Source organism: Scomber scombrus, chromosome 5 (genome assembly GCF_963691925.1).
Source record: "Scomber scombrus chromosome 5, fScoSco1.1, whole genome shotgun sequence".
Classification (NCBI taxonomy): Eukaryota; Metazoa; Chordata; class Actinopteri; order Scombriformes; family Scombridae; genus Scomber; species Scomber scombrus.
Window position 1 is genome coordinate 28,883,540 of NC_084974.1, and position 20,952 is coordinate 28,904,491.

A 20,952-nucleotide genomic window follows, 5' to 3' on the forward strand; every position below is an offset into this window, starting at 1 on the left:
CATGTATGTGCAGAACATTCAATTAATTTACCCAGCATGTGTCTTACTTGATCAACATCATTGTCATCTTTACATTTCTGTACAATAATTACGTTTGTCATGTTAATTTGTCCCAACTTCCTAAAACAGTGTCTTTCCATAACATACTCTGATGTGCATCCTATTTGGTTTTTACATGCAGGATGACTTTTTCTCAAATTGAAAATCAGCCTGGACCTGGACTTGTATTTTGGCCTTATTGCTAGACCGCTGCACCGGGGCCAAACAGCTGTGCTGTTTGGGGCAACAGGCCACGGCCCTGTATGTTTTCTATCTACAGTGGAATTTATATGAGCCCGGGGTTACAAGCACATGAATGGGCCCCAGTGTGCTGGTTCTGTTTTGACGTCACCTCATCAGTGCGCGTGGGACACACTCGTTAAACTGGGACACACCATGGCCCGCTTGCATTTCAAAGGGAACCTAGGCCTCCTTTGAAGAACCAGAGTGTGTTGATTAGAACAAAGGGCAGATTTGTATGAACAATCTGACACAGCTTGTGCCACTTTGAGTTAGAACCAATCATTTAATCCATCTAGCTTTAATATTTACTGCACACTGTGGATGGTTCTTAACATCTCTTAATGAGATTCATATTCTCTCAAAGCAGTAACGACACACACAATTATGAAATCTTTGTTCACATATATTTTATAACATTTTGAAGTACATTAAGTACATTTTAGAAATAGAAGCTACAGTTTATAAAACCTTTCCAGCAGAAATCATTGATGGGCCAGCATCAGCCTTTTTTCTCTAGCAGACAGGTCTATTTTCTATGTAAAAAAAAAGAATAAAAAAAACAACAACAAACAAAAACAAAAACAAAACAAAAATAATCGCTACATTATTTTGTCCTGCGCTACCTTTTAAATCCCCATGAAAGCACCAGCTGTCTGCGTCTCTTGTCTTTTATAAAATATAAATTATTGAAAAATATTCAAATGTTTGTGAACTAAATACAATAAAAATGATCTCATAACAAAAATACAGAGACACTATAAAATATACAAAAAACATGAAAACAAAAATGTTTTTCCTTCTGAATCCATTCTGAGATATGCATATGCCACTATTGGTATGTACTGTATTACCCAACAGAATTTCTTTATACAACTCCTGCAGTAGATTGTAATCTGTGACATTTAATGATAGACAAAATAATTTTCAAAATATTAACATTTTAGGTAACAGTATGCTAACTCTTTGCACATTAATCTTTTTGAAGCCAACCACACTAAACAACTGTCTGACTTTGTGTTGAAAACAAAAACTTTTTTTTCCATATTGAACCATTACACATGTTTGTTTTTTTTTAAATCTGTAAAGCTCTCTCTTACATAAAACACTGACATCAGAAAAAAAAGAACCTGAACAATACAAAAAAAAAAAAAAAACAACAACAGTGTTTTGAAACCTTGACATCAATGTGCAGAAAAAGAATGAAAGTACAGTGCAGCTTATGACCAAATTTGTTGGAGTTGGAGATCCAATTATCTGTGTTGGATGAAAAGCATAGGTGAGAATTTGTGAGTCACTGCTAAGATGATGATGATGATGATGATGGACGAGGTTCTTACCGATTTCACATCATGAACATACACAGCATCTCTTTTACGCAATCAGTGGGAAACCCCTATCAGCGAAAGGCGTTTCTCTTTGTCCTAAAGCTGTGTGCTTTCCAACATATTAACAAAAGATAAAAGAAAAGTCAACACTTTCTAAAGAATGTGAGAGAATTCTGGTCCCTGTCTTCCAACATTGTGGACGATACACAAAGCACCGTGGCCAAAGACCTCACATGGGTTTTGGTTATTATTCCTGCTTTGTCTCTTGCTTATTTGTGTAATCTGGGTCTCAATAAAGCATTATGAAATACAATCTGTACAAATAGACATCTCAAAAGCTATTTTCATCCATATGGGTAACATTCAGCCACTGTAAACAATAACATTGTATCCTAAGATGATATTCGACTTTGGCATTTCCCATAAGGCCAGTGTACAGACACTGTTCCCACTGTTGAGAGGAAACTGCTGCCAATTTGCTCATATGAAACCAGTGAATCTTAAAGCATGTATTCAGAGCAAACTGCACATATATGAGTGGAATCATACATGGGTTACTTACTATGAGCCTAATATAGATAAGTAACACTGGAATGTAAATATTAAATGTCTACCACTAGTCTTAATAGGTCTCCATTTGTGATGGTATCATCTAAGAGTCCTCAGTACTCAACACATGTAATGCTAACCTCCAAGTCAGTCACTCTCTGTCAGACCTCACAAGCGATCTTTACCTGCAGCATCCACATTTTTCCTTTCAATGACCTCCATCTATCACATACAGCTCCTGATTCTCTCTGACGTCAACATTTTTTTATATCGCCTTTCCCTTTTTCGTGCACTGTACCTTCACAAAATACTGCATCCACTGTTTACTGCATGATGAAAAAAGAAAAAAACACTGACATTCTTAGGACTTTTTAAAAATCCCTTCCTCAACTACTTCACTTGTGATTTTATTGTACAGACAGACAGACAGACAGAGGACTATTCAAACACTTCTAAAGCAACGCTAACGTGGACAGTGAATTGACAAATTATACTTCTAATCTGCACATTAAACAACTCCCACCAAGGACTCCTGAATTTCCCCACAAAGATTGTCTACAGTTTGCTAATACTGGTGGTATATGCAAAAAAAATGCATAAGTTTCAGTCACAATATGTGTGTGTCTAACACGGTGGCAAACATGTACGTAAAGGTGAAAGCATCAGTTTCAAAAGCAACGGCTACTTTCAGTTGTCTGTCTATCAGACACTCTTGGTATGAGTGATCTCACCGGGTCCTCACGCCCTAAAAAGCACAGGGCCAGAGTCTCTAGTGTTGTCTGATAACGAATCAGTACATTTCAGTTTAAGGCTTCTTGAGAACAGAGCAATTAAACTTGGCATCTAATGTTTGGTTCCACTGTAATACCTTCATTGACAACATAAGAAAAATACTCTTTCTTTTCCAATATATGCCTGGTAGGTTTACATTGGGTGTTTTCAACATCAATAATATAATACTGGCACAAGCATACGCTCCTCAAACAACAGACTATAAATGACGCTTTTTGGTCAAAGCTGAAAACTCTTTCCTTGCAAAAGAGAAACAGTGAGCATGTACAGTATGTAAATATGACATTATACCTTCCTCGGTTCGGTTTTTTTACTTTTGGCAACCATTTTCTTAGAGGGAACTTTCCACCCACTCTCCATTTTCCCCAACAATGACATTAATCATTTGATTCTTCTCTTTCCCTCTCTTGACTTTCTGCCTCCTCCCGTCTCGCCGCTGTGCTGCTTAGGCAGAACGGAACCTGAACTCTACCTGATAGCACTCCATCTGCCTCGAGCCGCTAAATAATACCGGTATATATCACACATACGTAGGCTCACACACACACACACAGGCGCGCACGCTCACACACACATGCGCACACACACATCTCAAATGCAACAGGGTATGAATACAGGCTTTTTTGGCTTGTGCCTTCTTTTAAAACATGGTCTGGGAGACAAGAGCTTCAAAGATGACAAAGACCACAGTTAGTCATTAAAACATTTTTGGTCCCCAAAAAAATGGTATACAGACTCTATCGAACAGTTAAGACCACTTTATGAGCCCCAGTCCATGTCGCTTCTTAAGTTTTGTCTTCACCTTCTTTTTTTAATCTTTGCTTTCACTCGTCCGTATCGGGCTTTACGTCCAACATTGCATGCAGCTCCTCAGGAGTGTACCCCAGCAGGCTTTTTAAGTCACAGACAAAGCGGTAGACGTAGCGTTTCCCTGATGTCTTGTGGATGATGTTCTTGTCATAGTAGTAGCGCAGGCCACGGCTCAGCTTCTCGTAGTTCATCTTGGGCTTGTTTTTCCTCTTTCCCCACCTCCGAGCAACCTGTAACAACACAGGGAATGAGATGGTTACTATGAGCCATTAACCACTGAAAAAACTACATACAACTAATTAACCAACCACTTTAAAATCTTGCTTTTTAATTTAATCTGGTCACCTAATTTAACATATTTATTTACATCAATACATGCTGGCAAAACAATTCAGAGATGTTTTAACATCCAAGAACACTACTTTGGCTTTTGGTATATTGAAGTTATTTTGAAATAAAGCGGTACACTTCTAGCCTTTCCACAGAAAATGCTAATAATAATACTAATAATAATAATTGAGCCAAGGAAGGCATGCAAACTGTTTACAAAGAACGAAGACATCTTGTTCATCTGGCTAACCGCTTAGGACCTCCCATCACATGTGCCGGTGACCAGAGGGGGTCACAACCTCTCACCTCATCTGGGTCAGAAAGCTTGAACTCCCAGCCGTCGCCTGTCCAGCTGATGAAGGACTGGCAAGACTTGTCGGTCAGCAGCTCCAGGAGAAACTGCCACAGCTGGATGGGGCCACTGCCTGTAGACCAGATGGAAGAGAGAGAGAAAGAGAAAGAGAGAGAGAAAGAGAAAGAGACGGAGCGCTTTTTAAGAACGGCTATTGAGACTTGAGGAAACACATTGTTGTTGGTGTAGACGCTTTGTGAGGATTTATTAGCAAAGTGTGACTTTAAGATCACACTTTGCTAGACATCCAGATTCAGCGAGTGCTCTCAAGTTCTGCAGTCTTATTACTTGTTGACAGCTGAAAAATACTATTATATATAATATTGCATTTTTATCTCATATATGTTAAAGTTAAATGCAACTTAAGAGGTTCAAGGAGTGGTATGAAGTATGTGCATTACAAAGATAAGAGCAGTGAGGCACATTAGAGTCATGCAGAATCTCTGCTAATGTGCTGCAAAGATGAAGAGGAGGTGGAAGCTATTTGAAAAAAAAAAAAAGTACAACCCAAGACAAAAGGAGGAATATACTCCTTTATACTTCAGCTATGTATAAAAGCATTACATATTCATGCCAATTATTCATTTAGGTCTGAGAAGAGACAAAGTAAACCTTCTAATCTGGGTCAGACTGAAGTACAGCAGTGGAACCAAATGTCCTCCTCAATACAACAGTCCCATTCATCATGTATTCCCTTGTCTGCCAGTTGCCCTGTGCAGTATGTGAATCTAGAGTCTGTGTCTGTATGAGTTCCACACTGATGAAATCACTAGTTAAAAATAAGAGGGGCTGCCTTTAGACTTCAGAAACATCTTTAGGACTTGAATACAGACTGTGTGTCTGTCTGTGTGAGAGTGAGAGGGGTTGTTAAGTGATCTATAATAATATGGTGGAATGCATTAATTGATAAATAAAGAGTAATATAATGAGTAGTTAAAACAGAACTTAAGTGTTTTTACAACTCGTGTTAAAAAGAGGGGGAGTAGAACAACACCAAAAAAGGCTGGTTTTGTTTCTGAGCTAGATTCACTGCAGCACACTTTGATCTTGTGGTTTTTCAGCATATGCACTAACCCACCCACTTTGAGGCTCGCATGTTGAAATCACACCTGCCTATGCAGCATACCGCCTCAGCAAAACTGAAGCTAAGCAAAAAGTCACCTCGGTCGAGTGCCTCAGAAAACCAAATGTACCCTTATACAACACAAACAAAAGCTTTAAGGGAAACAGACACGTGGGTTGTACTCTTGAAATTGCATTTCTGAGGCACTCTTTACTCCGGGTTAGGATTGGAAAAGGTGCCTGACAACAGCCACCCCGACTTTTTGGAAAATACAGGGCTGCAACACTGGGTCTCTTTCAGACACAGAACTTTGACTCGCATTCCAAACGTCTGCACCCAGCCCCCTGTGCTCTCACGCCAGAATGTAGGCACCCCTTTATAAAAAAAAATAAAAGTTTCCAAAAATATGTTACGAGTCTCCATGCACAATGGGCCTCATTGAATAAGCATACAGTGTGCCAAAATGGTGAATGGGGTGGTGGGTCACATTCACAGCAGCGTTAAGTCTCTGACCCTTGGACCGCTAAATTAATCTTGAGCATATATAGAGCTAAAGTGAGGGTTAGGGTACAGCCCAAACTAATATAGGATCTTATCTTAAACACAAAACTATATGAATTGTGATTCTTACATTTAAAACTAATATTTTCACTTAATAAAGAACCTGATAATGATTCATTTGTATTTTTGTACTTGTGAGACTAGGAAATAGAGGGCAAAGCATTATGATACAGACTGAGGCTTCACCATGTTGTAAGGCTGCCTGGTGTTACTGTAGGCTGAGGTACACAGGGTGAATTGTCACAGGAAACCACGTATATGACAAATAGAGCCTCACTTATCTCTCTGCAGCCTTATCAGGCTCCCTGTCCTCGCTACAAGTGTCACCTGTCACCCTGTGACTGGGACAGGAAGTTGAGCAGAGCAAGCTGTCATGCTGTCGTCAAACGTCAATTTGGATTTTTACAAAAGTTGTTTTTTATTTTTTTATTTTAAGGTTTGATTTCTTTTTTTTTTAGGTTGTTTTTTTCTCTTGTTCTCCCTTTTGTTCCTTTATTTCTTCAACCACACACACACACATACAAACACACACACACAGGCACACAAACATGGTACTTATACATAAAATACTTCCATCTTTGAGAGGCCTACAGCCTCCTTACACTGCTCTTAGTAACAGCCAGGATAAGAGTAGACTGCCTGACATTTTTCTCTTTCAGAAAAGCATCTTTCACTTTCTGATTGTGTAAAAGCTCAGAGGAAGCACATTCCCCCTCGGTGAGAATACATTACTATGCATTAAGCTGGAAACACTCACCAGGCTTTTCACACATGAGCTCTTTGGAGTCATCTATCCTGACATAATAACTGATACGTCAGATGTCGGATTGAAGTGGTAAATGGAGTCAGAATGTAAGGAATGTGCATTTCCAAAAGTGGTGGAATAAGATATTTCCACATGGTTAAGTTCAAAATTTGATATAACACACCAAGATTTCTGTCAAAGGAAACTTCATCAAGGACGATAGAACCATAGCGTGTGTGTGTGTGTGTGTGTGTGTGTGTGTGTGTGTGTGTGTGTGTGTGTGTGTGTGGATGATACATTATCTTCTACATTTGAGTGTGTTGGGGAGCGTCGCTGCTTCTAATGATCACTAGAGGGGCTTTTAGACTCTTAGACTCTTCATTATTTGATTATATGTACATTACAACATCTTTCCAACATCATTACGAATGAATGACTCATTGTTCTATGAGCGTCTTTTGAACTAATAACCATACAGATGACCAATTAACTTGTGCATACCAACTTTGGGACAGTCCATTGAGATCTGATGTATGCATTGTTAGTGACGTTGAGAATTCGCCTGGATTTCCCCTTTCTCCAATGCTGGCAATCTCTCAGTCTTGTGATTATCATTTAAACACAGCTGAGAAAGTCCCAAACTGTTTGGCGCGATTCAGCGTCTACTCTCTATCTGTGTTTAAATCTCTTCATAATCCAGTTTTCAAATGGCTCAACTTACACTTCATATTTATTTTCTTATGCAATGCATGATTTAGAAAGTACCATCCATATGTGTGAAAGGTTCATTAACATTGGGATGTGTGTTTAACAGTTTCAGAAATGCTTTGAAGTTATTTATGTGTTTCCTACTTTTGTGTAATTATAGATGCAACATTTAGAAGACATCCTGGTAAACTGTTAAATGTAGCAACACTTTTTTTTTTCATGTACCTATTTCAAGAGCATAAACCATGACAGACTCAAAAATAGTGCATTTGCTTTTAGAGGAGCATGCGTATATATCTCCACATCTTATTCAACTTGGAGAACACACATAAACCAGCTCCTTTGAGCATGTTCAAGTATGAAGATGCCTCATGAGATGAAGAGATAATTTCACTCTGGTGTTATGTGCAGGGGCAGGCATAATTTCTATGTTTCACCAGCGTTGCTAGGACGACCTGGAAAAAAATAGGTTGAGATGCGGGCTGCAGATAACAAGGAGGTAGATGAGAAGTGAAGACAGAACAAAAGGAGAGTAAGAAAAGAGAGAGAGAGAGAGAGAGAGAGAGAGAAAGAGAGAAAACTGAAGAAAAAGAACAGGGTACGAGCAAAATCTATTTTGTTTCCTGTAATGTATGACTCGTGTGGCTTGGGTAAAAAGGTGTTTTTTTTTCTTTTGGTCTAAAAGCAGTGCATTAAGGCACCCTCATATCTGGGGCTTTTGCAGAGCAGCAACAAGTGTGTTACAGTTGCGCTGAATTTTATTCCTTATAGAAGTGGTTGTATTATGCATCTTGATTGGGACTTGCACGCAAATTACAATAAAAAATTAGCAATGCGACCAATAATTCGGCTTTTATTTGCTTTGGAGACATCCACTGCTGAGACTTCTGCTATATTTGGAAATTCAATTTTGTTTGTGATGTTCACAGTATTGGAAAAATTTGATTTGACCCAACATCAATCTGTTCTTACGATACATTCTGTGAAAATACGTGACGAAGTATGTGGCTCTTTTTTTTGTATCGTCTTGATATATCTTCTTTTTTTTTTTTTTTTTTTTTTAAAAGGTGAATGTCAGAACACGGTTTCTTTTGAAGCTAGAAAAACAAAACATGAACCAAAACACAAACATAATGCTTTAAATGAAAAGCTTAAACCTCCATCATGTCGGAGCTTACTCTCCATCAAGTCTTTTGAAACAGTTTCCTTTTTATTTGCCACTAGTGCAGTTTATTTAGAAGCAGGCTTGTTGGCATAAAGTATGTGTAGTTTAACATAGTTCTACATCTTGTTACATTTGTGTGACACCAAAAACAAATGTCCTTATTTCTTTTAGGTGTACCAGTATGTGGGCCTTGGTATTGTATGTATGATGTATAAAGATCTCTCGACATCTTACCTGTGTATCCTGCCAGTGCCGCTGCTGGGATGACGGGTTTATCCTTGCTGAGGTCTGAGCGCTCCCTCACATAGTCTTTGAAGGTGCCTTTGGGCTTGTGGCCATGCAAAGCGGTGGGGTAGTCTTCTGAGTCAAAACTGTCATATGAAGGTACCCGCTGCAGGCTGCTGAATGAAGACTGGCTGCTCCATGACTGGGTCAGTCGGTCACAGCTCTCAAAGCTCTCAATGCTCTCGAAGGAGTCCTGGCCACCGAGTTTACCTGAGAGGAAGAGTGGAAAGGGCAAATGCACAAAAAGAAATGCATAAGTTAATAGATCGAGTTTATGGTTATAAGTTCAAAAGATGCTTTAAGAACAATGAGTCATTCATTCCAAAAAGAGAGAAATCAAATTGTTACAAAGCTGCAAAATGTAATTTGTAAATTTAAAAGCACATCACAGTTAAAAATGTCATAAAGCCTGAATTTGTTTTAAAGAATGGACGTGTAACTATTCTTTAAATAAATACACTTGAATGCATAAGAATTTAAATTGGTATGGGTTTTTTTTTTATAGCTGCTGATCATTTCTGAAAGTGACATTAAAAACACCTTGGAGAGTAGCTCCTTCTCACTATGTTCCGTTGTTCTCTATGGTGCCATGTTTCTCCCTATTTCACACCTAATTTCACTCGTATAACCACCATTTGGATTTGATTTTAAATTGAAGACAATCACACAAATTGCCTTGCTATTTTTGGCCTTGGGAAAGATAAGAGGAGCCTTTCAATGGTGAGTCATTAACAAATGACAGATAATGCAGCGCCTCGACTGATGCTGAAATCTTCAACTGCTGAAATTGAAGCCACATGTGGATATCAGTTGTGCTACGAAATACTTTCCCATGATGGGAGAGCACAATGCAATGCTGAAAAGCCTCGGTATGTGTGAGGCATGAGGATTGGACCTCATACCTTGCAGGCAAATGCCTAAAGCACTGGAGGGAGGCTTGTATAGTGTACATGGCACATGCTATTCATTTATGCAGCTGGGGATTTGTGAGAAGAAAATCCTAGCTTTATGGCTATAAATGTAAACCATGCTGCTAATTCCTCTGTAAACTATCACTGGGAGAGAAAACAAGCCTGCGCATACAGAAAAGCAAACGACTTCGTGAGAAAACCCCACGCTCGCTAGCTGAGGATGACACCTCTATCTCCTTACCCAGAAGTATAAGGTTGAGTCGAGGAAAAGAGGCCAAGACAAACGAGAAAAAAAAAAAAAATTCTTGAAGGTTACACCACTTGAACTATTTTACATAAAGGACAGGCAGCAAGAAGAGAATTTGTTGCGGCTTTGTTCGTGTATCACTCTGACAAAAACAATAGAGGTTTTTTTTTTTTTTTTCCAAACCCCGTTAGAGTATATGAGGCGGGTTTGTTTGAACCACAAACCTACCAGACGCCCTGTTTTTCTTCTCTTCTAATACATACACACTGATGTGGCATGACAAGATTCTGGTAGCTTCAGCACAATCACACGCACACACTCACCCACAGAAACACTTAACATTCACACGCACACACACACACAGACACATTTATCAAGCACTCAATCCAAACTGTTAAGTGCAACAGAAAGTCACTGCTCTCTCTCTCTCTCTCCATGCTACAGTACTCAAATCTGTTCCTCATAGCTAATGTATGACCTCTCACCTCTGCTGAGGCGTCCCACACACATGTTGTCGGGGGATACCACCTCCTGCTTGACAGAGAAGTAGTCCCCCTGCAGAGGGTTGAGGGGTGTGTCCCGTAGGATGACAGCAGGGTATTCACTCTCGTATTTGAGCGTCAGCAATTCCTCTGAGCTGATGGGATGAAGCGTCTGGTAGGACTCCGTGATGAAGCCGGGCTCTGAGTATTCAGAAGGAGGGACACACTGAGCATGCTCAACACCATAGCCTGGAGAAACAAAGGGAATATGTGTAGATAGAGGGCAGGGCAGGAAATTCAGGCACAAAACAGCGGAGGTAGATCTATCTTAGGAGAGTCATCAGCTGTCTTGTGTTGAACTGCTACCCACTGAGTGAGAAGTCTTGAGTGCATTAGATGAATCTTGTACATTTTAGACAAGATTACTGATTAAACATGCATCAAACTTGCCAAATCCTGATGCAATATTTTTTTCTTATGAGTTAAGACCAATATTTACCTATAGCTGCAAAGCTGTACTGGTTATATTTTTGGGTTATCCACACCCAAAAAATAATTTGATCATGTGCAATAAGAAATAATCAATTTTTCTAACATTAAATTCTCTTTTATTCATAACTCTAAATCATTCATACATATTCTAAGCATGTGCCATTATGCAGTGATTGACAATAAGTGTGATGAGTACTTACTGACAAAGTAGTCTGAGGTATAACGGGATTCCTGGAAGTTGGAGGTCAGTCCATTGATGGGGTAATGCTTTGTATCCTCTTCATGAAAAATAGATAGAGAACGAGCATCAGTGACCACTCCATTGATTTCATGTATCATGTAACTGCATCCAGCATTATCAAAAATTAATGGCCTGAGCTAAATTGCGTCTTCCTGTTTGACTCCTGTTACTATAGTGAATGCCTACACAGTCCTAAATTGGTGCAAGTGGTGATATCACCCTGTGTGGTGTGGGTTATTCTCACATATAGTAAGTGAGAAAGAAAAAGAGAAAAAAAGAGTCTGTACTGCAACCCATCTTATTAATGCATTATAATCAGAAAATATATATGTCAATGTGGGCTTACCTTTTTGAAGCATTTCTAAATGTTCCCAGAGGATGTCACCCACAAAGTCAGGTGCTAAGTCCAGGAAGCGCTCCTTCCCCATCGCACACAGGCTGGCTCCGTTCATGCAGAATTTGTCAAAGTCAACATTCTTCAGACTGAACTCGTTCACTGTCCATGTTAGCCACTCAGCGACATTGTTTTCCGTCCACTGTCTGGGATCTGAAGAGAGAATCACAATTGTATACCAATTATTTTATTTAAAGTAACTTAGTAGTATAAAAGGTGCTTTTTTTATACTTTTTAAAAATATATTTATATTTATATTCCGCATATACTACACATACTTTTATTCAAGCATTCATGTCAACTTGTGACAATACAGAATACATTTCCTTTTTTCTGGTTGTGGTACTATCAACTGCAACACATTATGTATTAGCTTTGTTTTCACTGTGAGAAAATCGGAATCTTTGGTTATGCTGTCAAGTTTCACCGCTCTTTTGTGGTTAATATACCTGCCCCTAACTATTCGACCAAGCAGCAATTGATGTGAACATCAGTGGTAATGACAAGCCAAAACCATAGTTTGCAGATATAGTATGATTACATAGACAGATACTAAGAACCCTGCTGTTTCCAAACAGCATGAAGAGGCTCTGCGGTCAGCCTCTATTCGGGAAGCTAACTCATTATTTTACTGTATGATTTTGCATCTACATTCTGATGATGTTGCAGTCAGTAAGTCTGCCTAGACTGAAATGTATGTAATGTAAGGTTACTAAAATAACAGTAAGGCCACTAAAATAACTGGGTGTCTCCTGGTTTTTCAGTGAATCCTTCTAAGAAATGTCTTCTGATGAATATGTCACATGTGACAAGTTGAGTTGGTTTTGAGTGCTCATGCTTTACTGAGAAGATGTGCGTAATTTTCCTCAATGAAAATGTTAACAGAGACTAATGAGAGTACAAGCAGCTGGCAGTTTTACCTTTGGGAATACCCAGCCGCTGTTGCTCCTTGGTGAAGCCACTGAATGTGGCCTTCAGGGCCTGGGACATCATCTCTTTACTTCCAGGAGTTAGTAGGGGGACATCTCCACACTCCGGATCTGTATATCACAAATGACAAAGAACAATGATTTATGATATTATTTTGAACTATAGCGTTATCTATATAACGTGGGATTATAATTATTTATATGTTAACATCATATACCGCTTTAATTATTATTGACAACCCAAGCTATGGCAATACATCAGGTATTTTATTTCATACCATTGAAATTTAGTTGAGACAGAGAGAATGCGGGAAAGAGACTTGTATGATTCAATTCAACACACACACACACACACAAAAACACACACACTTACATATTCAAACAAAATCAACACAGTTGTATCTGACCATGATTAACAACACTGCTCAACAATTGCATCCCGTCTAGACAGACACTGTCTCCATATTAGGTCCAATCTATTTAAACAAGAGCCGCCACTCCATTGGATGTAGATGACTAAGACCAGTTCAGAAAATGTCATGCAACATTTTCTCACAATAGTCTACAGTTTCTGGTATTTCTGGCAGGCTGCTACGGCAAATCCCACTCATCTAGCACTTTGCATTAAACTAAACACACACGTTTATTTGCTAATTCTGCAAACACCATCTCTCTCCGACCTGCACCTCCTGGGTGGGAGTGCAGCGCCTGGTGCCCATCAGTGACACCATGACCCCTTCTAGCCCTCCTACCGTGTTGCCCCTACACAGTGGGCCTACTGTCGCTGGACCAAGCATGGGGTCAAACACTGAGAGAGGTCAAGGGTCGAGGGATGAGGTGATGATGTCACCATGGCTGCTAGCGGGTGGCTAGGAGAGCTGGGGGTGGGCTGTCTCGAGGGTCTCAGCCACACACTAGACTTACTGTTCTCTACTCACAGCCAGTGGGCATCCAGTGGGGAACAGAACTCCCTTTGATGGCTTTAAACAGTGCCTGATGACTCGCACTCATCTAATTAGGCTGACCAGGCTACAGAAGTGTGGGATAAGGGGACAAAGGAGGGGAGATGATGTGGGAAGAAGGGGAAAGACCCCCAGGCCACTACTACTAGAATAGACTGCTAAAAACTAATCGGGCCAAGACTCAACAAATGACTTGTAAATAGACACAAAAAGTCTCTAGAGTACCAATTAACTGGCATGTCTTCATCATTCAATCTGCAAAGTGCCCACAAAGCGCCTACACAACAAAGACAGACATATATGGTGATTTGTTAGAATCTGCAGTATGACATAAAGATATTATCTTGTCCCATCAGCCTGGGGGGTAAACGTCATTACATACAGTTTTCATAGACCACAACAGGATATATTGCGGGCTCAGCAGGTTATAAATCATGCATTTAAAACAGCTTTTGAATATTTACAGCATGTATTTGTTTTCAGTTAATTTTTCCTGTCTGTCCTGATTGCGTGTCAATTAAAATCGTTAAAAACCAGATCACAGGAGGCTCGGCTAGAAGGCAAACTAATGGTGGGGAAAAGTTGTGTCACCCCCTCTCTCTCACAGCACCGCCATTCGCCATTCGAACCCAGATGTTCTGGCATCTCCACTGGCTGGTGGTTTTATCTGCCAGCAGTACACTGGGGCAACATACAGTTCATGCTTGTTTTCACCACTCACTGACGTCTCGACCTCGTCTGGAATGCACAGCAGCTGTCCCTCCTTCGCCCATGTAACCAATGTCTGTCTGGCTGTTTGTAAAATTAGGTCTCCCATTTTCTTTTTTCAGTCTTTTGACTTTTTTTCCCCCCTTCTTTTTCTCTCTCTCTCTCTCTAAAGAAAAAAAAAGCCCTACAACAGACCCAAGGCAGAGGACAGACAAGAGCTCTTTGCTTCTTGCTGTGATTCAATTGGGCCTGTAATAATATATTACTGTCAGTTACACTGGTGAACAAACACAAAGTTATTCATTCCAGTCAGGAGTAAAAGCAAGGTAGAGGAGCTGAAAATAAACAGTTTTACAGTCCCACATAAGACCTCAGTTTGAGCACTGTCAGACACAGGTCACATATCGATGTGAACGATGCAGTTTCACAGTGAAAATAAAGACTTGAGCAAGCTGCCTTTGTGTACGAGTTACCCCCGACAGCAAGGTTGTCCGGGTCTCTACTGAGCTCATTCTGTCTTTTAAGATGCGTTGGTAGTGCAAAAACGTACATGTTGCAAACGGCTGAAAACTGAGATGGGACTGGGGCTCAGACAGTCTGCGCTTTGATGTGAAGGCAAAAGCGAAATGTGGCAGTTTATTTAAGCTGGATGGAGTGGAGTTTGGCTGCACTTTCGAACCGTTTACACCCCTCCCTCCCCATCACTTTTATCAACCCAGCCTGTACTTGCCCACACAGTCTTGAACCCACTTTAGCACTAAATCCTCCATCAAAGACATTCAACAGCAAAGTGCATGAGAACTACCATTAGCCACTCTACTGACAGAAATATGTGAACCATGATTATAGAGCAAATTAAAATGCAAACTGCAATTTGTGTGATTTCTTTTGGTATTATTTTAAATCACTTGTTTAAAATGAGTTTGAAGTGGCCTTTTGTTTACTGTCAAGAAGTATTTCAAAGCACAAGTTTGAACTGTTAGGTGACAGTTTCTAGAAAGACAAATGTATCCTTTCGCTTTCTCGATAGTAAGTAATGTATGTATGTTTGCTTTGTTGGGATTTTGTAGACTGAATTTGAATTTCAATCTTAAAAAACGTGGCACACCAGACCCAGAACCGCTGGAAGACAAACACAAAACCTAAATGTGCACTGATAATAGAACAGTCTCCATGGTGAATGATCTATAAGAAAGTTATCTGCGGCAGAGCTAATGTACAGTGTGCATCCATTAGTGAGAGAGGGGAGCGAGGATCCAGACAATCTTGAGTAAATGATGAAGTCCTGATAGGATTTCAATGCCTGCGAGTCCCATTAGAAACAGAATGGTCAGTATGTACTGAGAGTTAGAGCATCCACAAGTCATCACTTTCCACATTAGTGTGGGTCTGTCCACAAAATGAGTCCCATCCACTTAGTTCACGAAATGTGGGAGCGGGTGTAAATCTCATGCAATATTATGGCATTCGCATTTCACTAACAAGACTTGGGAGTAAAAAAGAATGTCTGCAGAGAAAATTATGAAATAAAATCCAATTTCTGCTAATGATGAATCATTTTAAGAATCACTGATGAGGTGAGACTGATGTTTAGTCTGGATGTACAGTAAAAAGGTATTGATTTGCCACTCCCCTCTTGCCATGATATGAGTAATGGACAGAGTGCTGAGTGCGACGATGATATGTTTCCCTCAGGGGATTCTAACTGACAGACTGTGCACCTTTACTGCCCTGCCCTTGTGACCAGGCCCCAACCCAGCTTTAGAGGAAGGTTGTATTCGACACCTCAGGTTGTTAAACTGACACGCATATAAACATACACACACATGAACTAAATTAGCAAACTTCTTTGCCTGTGCACCAGAGCATGGGCGTGAAATTGGGATTTCTTGTGGCTGGAGCCAAAATCCATGGGACTGGAACAGGAAGGGCTGGGTAGGGCAGGACAGGGCTGGAGAAGATAGCGAGGGAGCATCTCAGGGGGGTGAGGGGTAACTGAGTAGGGGGGATGAGTCACTAGCCTGTAATATGAGCCCATCACAGGACAAGAGAACCGGGGGTGGGCACACAGAGAGGGAAAGAGACAGATGAATGAATGTGAGGTCTCATAAAGCTCCCTCTCTTCTCCTTGTCTCTGGAGTGACATCACAGTGGGATCAGTGCCATCTCCCAGCCTCTGGCAGAGACTTGGTTCATTCATAAAGCCTGGACTCCTGCCTCCACTCAGAATGATGCAATGAAACGAGCAGAGCAGGCAACCAGACCCAACAAATAAGGGACAATATGCTTTCTATCATGCGATTGAGCTATAAATAGCCCTATAGAGTTTATTCAATCAGTGGGTGTGTGTTGGTGTGAGGAGTGGGCTGTGAAAAAAAATGAGGACAACATCTGAAAGGGGTATGTATGCCTGCCTATGCCCCTCTGTGGTGAAGCGTATGGTGGGATTTCTCAAAATCAGTTCAAGAGTCCATTTCCTGTGGCTAAGTTACCACTTCCTGTGGGAAGTGAGGTGAACTGTGGGTTCAGGTGAGGGTCAAACATTTCAGAACCACCACTAAGGCCTTCCTGAATTTCCCTACATGCAGGTACATATGAGCGGGGTCACGACAAAGTGCAGGGGAAAGGAGCAGAGGTACTGGCTACTTGCCAAGGACTTATAATTGGCTCTTTAAGGCAGACCAGTCTACACACAGCAGACCAGAGGTGACAGTGGTATCTGAGAGAGAGCCTTTGATGGAGATCCGTATCTGGACCCCTGGTCTGAGAACGCAGGGTCATAAACCCGACCAACATGAAGGGGGCCCATTCAGCGCCACAGGGTGATAAAGTGGTGGCTGAGGGCTGCAGTGGAGTAAGAGGAGGAGGACGGGGTGGCAGTCTAGTTTTGAGAGGGCTGCTTGTTCAGTCAGCCGCTTTGCTGTTTAGATTTCCATCTCAATGCCAAGAACCAGGAATAGAAGTGTAAGGCTAGCTTAAGCCAAAGTGATGAAGCCAGACCAGACCTAGACCATGCCTGCTCCAAAAGCAGGACAGTGTTAACCTAGACAGATCCAACACACAAACCAGGACCATCCCACCCTCACGAACAACGGTGCTGAAACACTAGTTTTATTCTTAGGCCACCACCACTGCCTTCTGGCTGCCCTCTTGCAGCACAAGCCTGTGGTGTTGTAAAGCAGCTGTACAGGACAAGGCCACTACTGCTGACATCTGTCTTTGACCATGAAACTAGAGTTGTCCAGGATCATCACCACCACAGACACACCGGCTACTGAAGCAGACAATAAGTGAGACAAATACCCCATAGCTGTCTTGCTGTCTTTCTTTCTTCCACTCCCTCCATTTCTGAAATCATATTAGCTTATGATGTGAAAGTGCATTAACTCTACTGTTTATGCTAAAGTCTGAGCGCTTGATATGACATTACCTCTGAGTTTTAAATGATCCGCGCCACCGCCAACAGACGCTAGACATATTTCAGCTGAAAGCTTGATGGAAATGCTTTCATTTTCCAGGGGAACGATGGGAAACAGAGACAAAGCACTTTCAGCAGGATTTGGCTGCTTATTGCTTGTTTAACTGCCTACAGAGTTTGTTGCTCTGTGATCTTCAGCAGTGTGAAAAAGACTTGCTTTTAGGTATGCTTCAAGTATCAAAAGGTTGAGCAACGATAATGTACTTTTCACAACAGCCCATTTCACAATCTTCAAGTTCTCTATTACTTGGAGAAAGCAGACCAATATTTTTGTTTTTTTTAAAGCTAAAACTCAATATGCACTAACATTATATACCAGCAGCAAAGATCTGACAAATTTCACACAACTTTAAGGTTTTTTAGGACCTCCTTGTATGTTAAATATTTATAATAAAAGCACTACTTAATCCAAAAGCCTTGATTCATACATCAGTTCAAGGCATATTCCCTAACACTGTGGCAGGAAAACTAGAACTGACATAGACTACTGTATTGGAGGGTGCAGGTGGTGTTATCCTCGCTGTATCCAGGCTCGCTGTACTCCCAGGCTCCATCCCTGTTGTAAACAGACAGGGGATGCTCTGGAGGAACTGTTTAGGCATTAAACCAAACACACGACATATCTGACAAACAGTTTACTCTGTGTATTGCATTTTTTCCACAAAACATGAGGCCTGCCCCATTTCTTAGTCCAAACTGATAAATACCACAACCAGGTTCCTGATATAAGTGTGAATTATGTGGGACACTATACAGCCACATATTCACACACAGCCACTCGACCGTGCTTTTGTACACATACAGTACTCACATGCATGTACGTCTTGTAATGGCTGGGTCTAATTATACATCATACATGTATAAGAAACTTGTTGCTTGTTTGAAGGCGAGCTATGGGCGACAGATGGATACTTGATAAATAAATTCCCCCCAGACCTCAGTGTTTTCATGTTGCGAGCCTCACATTCCACCTCTGTTTTACAATCGCTAATGTGCTTCTCACAGCTTTCTTGTTTTCCTCTAATGTGACCAAAAAATGACTTGTGGTCTAAGTGGCAAAATGGTTTCAGCTCAAGATGATGAATTACCCTTCTATTTTAAGCTCAGTGTAGGCTCCATGGCTAATAGGAGTATAAAACATCAAACATCTGGCCACATCTCTCTTTCTTTATCTTATTTAAGATATGTGTGTTATTTTTCATGACAGTGTGAAACACCTCAGTTTTGGCTGACTGTGCTGATGAAAAGATGTAAACCACAGTTTGATAGCTGGAAAGTTACAACTCAGTGTTTTGCAATAAGAGATGGAAGTAATTTCCACAACATGCGCGTATGATTGCAGATGTGTAAACTCATGCTCATGGTGTGTTCTCTAGATCTCTCTCTCGCTGGCTCTCTCTCTCTTTTACACACACAAGCACGCAGAGACTGTGACTCACTCCATCAAAGAATGACTGGACTTCAGGGAATATCGTGCTGCTTCATTTGACATTGTGACTTATCATGATGAAAGCAATGACCATATCTTGTACAATTCCTGCTCGATGACTCAAACTTTGACCCTGTTACCATGCAAGTACAAATAAAACAAATGCATGTTTTAGCCAGCAAACAGAGCATCTCTAATGAGTATTTATGTGAAGCCCAAAGTTAATTTTCCACCAACACAATGACATTTCTGTAAGCAAATACTGTCAAGTTCTCATTATGTTGTGGATGTGTGGGCCTACACCAGATGTAGTCAGTAAAAGCGACTCATTTCAATATGTAAAAAGTGCAGACACGAGGGAGGTCAGGCAGACAAAGTTAAGGAATCCAGCTGCTTTTACTCTCATAGCAACAACCCCAACGGCAGCCGAAAAACTTCCCATTGCTCGACCTCCTCCATGGCTGCCAGAACACATGTGCCTCCCATCTGACTGCGTCACTGAGGTCAAAACTCATCATTAGAGCCTCAGAGTCGCACCTACACAGCAGAGTCTGCCACCTCTTCAAACAAACCCTTTTTTTATCAGTCTTTGGATCAGCAGGCCAATCAATCAATACAAAATTTGACACTTTAGGTCTGATACACATAAAAATCTGTGCCTGTCCCCCATTTGTTCACCTGATTACAAAAGCAGCACGCAATGCTTACTGACTTCAAAAACAGGTGGCGTGCAGAAAAAAGGCAGACAAAAGAGAAAACAGGGGAAGAAAATCTGGAACATACACTGAACAGAATGAGTGACACGGCCTCGTTGTGGACAGATGAACATCAGTGAGTGAAACAAACCTGCTGCCTTGCGGGACGGTGGACTGATTCTCAAAGCAGGCATGTTTCTAAACTAGCCCACTTTCCATTCCATTATAGGAAACACGGCTCCTAAATGTGGAACCATAAAATAGAAAACAGCTACAGAGCGAGAGGACCTAAAAAGTTTGATGTGGAGATACGTGGGTGGGTGGTTGTGGAGCCATTCTGGGGCAGCGTCAGGCCAGTTAGGAGTTCACAGTCTGACTGGTTATGTAGGAAGGAGAGAGGCATGTGGCAGCATAAACCAGTAAGCGAGCCAAACAGACGCACCGTGGGACAGCCAGTGGCGTGTGGTGCAGCAGGCGTCTAGTGCCATGACTCAGGGATTACAAGTAAGGAATGAGTGGGGATGGGACAACGTGCGAACATAAGGAATGCACTATACACCACATCAAGGTGACATGAGAGAAACTCATGTGGCCAGCAGAGAGAAATAGAAGCAGGGGAAGAAAGGGAAAGGAGTGGGAGGAACACTGGAGGGTGAATTGGGTGAGTGGGTGGGTGAATGATTGAAAAGAGTTGTCTGTTACAAAAGAAGCTTGTTAATGCTTTATTTCTCCCGCCAAGGAACATATTTTCCTTTGTTTTGGTTGTTGGCTTTTTCGCGGAGTGTGAGTAAAATGAGAAGCTGTTGAAGACTGATTGCTGTGAGGGACTTTCTAATCATTTGAATCTCTTTATTTTTTAGCGAAGACTATTTACTACCATCAAATCAGCCACACCTTGGGAAGGTCTCTCTCTCTCTGTTTCTCTTTCCCTCTCTCTCTCCCCTCTCTGTGGCCCATATGCTTACTATTTAGCAGACTGCTGTATCTGCTGCTAACACGCCTTACTTTATGACTAAG

General features: G+C 41.0%; 1 protein-coding gene across 5 annotated transcripts in view; it reads right to left on the minus strand.

The window, feature by feature from the left end:
- Nucleotides 1–672: 672 nt before the first annotated feature.
- ets1 (v-ets avian erythroblastosis virus E26 oncogene homolog 1) overlaps nucleotides 673–20,952 on the minus strand; it is a 36,946-nt gene continuing 16,666 nt past the window's right edge. For 4 of the 5 annotated variants that reach the window (XM_062419008.1, XM_062419010.1, XM_062419011.1 and 1 more), the window contains 7 exons: nucleotides 12,655–12,774; nucleotides 11,687–11,887; nucleotides 11,300–11,377; nucleotides 10,611–10,856; nucleotides 8,917–9,177; nucleotides 4,395–4,513; nucleotides 673–3,988 (listed from right to left, as the gene is read on the minus strand). In XM_062419008.1, coding sequence (XP_062274992.1) covers nucleotides 3,773–3,988; nucleotides 4,395–4,513; nucleotides 8,917–9,177; nucleotides 10,611–10,856; nucleotides 11,300–11,377; nucleotides 11,687–11,887; nucleotides 12,655–12,774 — 1,241 coding nt within the window. In that variant the 3' untranslated portion in view covers nucleotides 673–3,772. The remainder of the gene's footprint in view (nucleotides 3,989–4,394; nucleotides 4,514–8,916; nucleotides 9,178–10,610; nucleotides 10,857–11,299; nucleotides 11,378–11,686; nucleotides 11,888–12,654; nucleotides 12,775–20,952) is intronic. The other variant, XM_062419012.1, reaches the window with a different exon arrangement.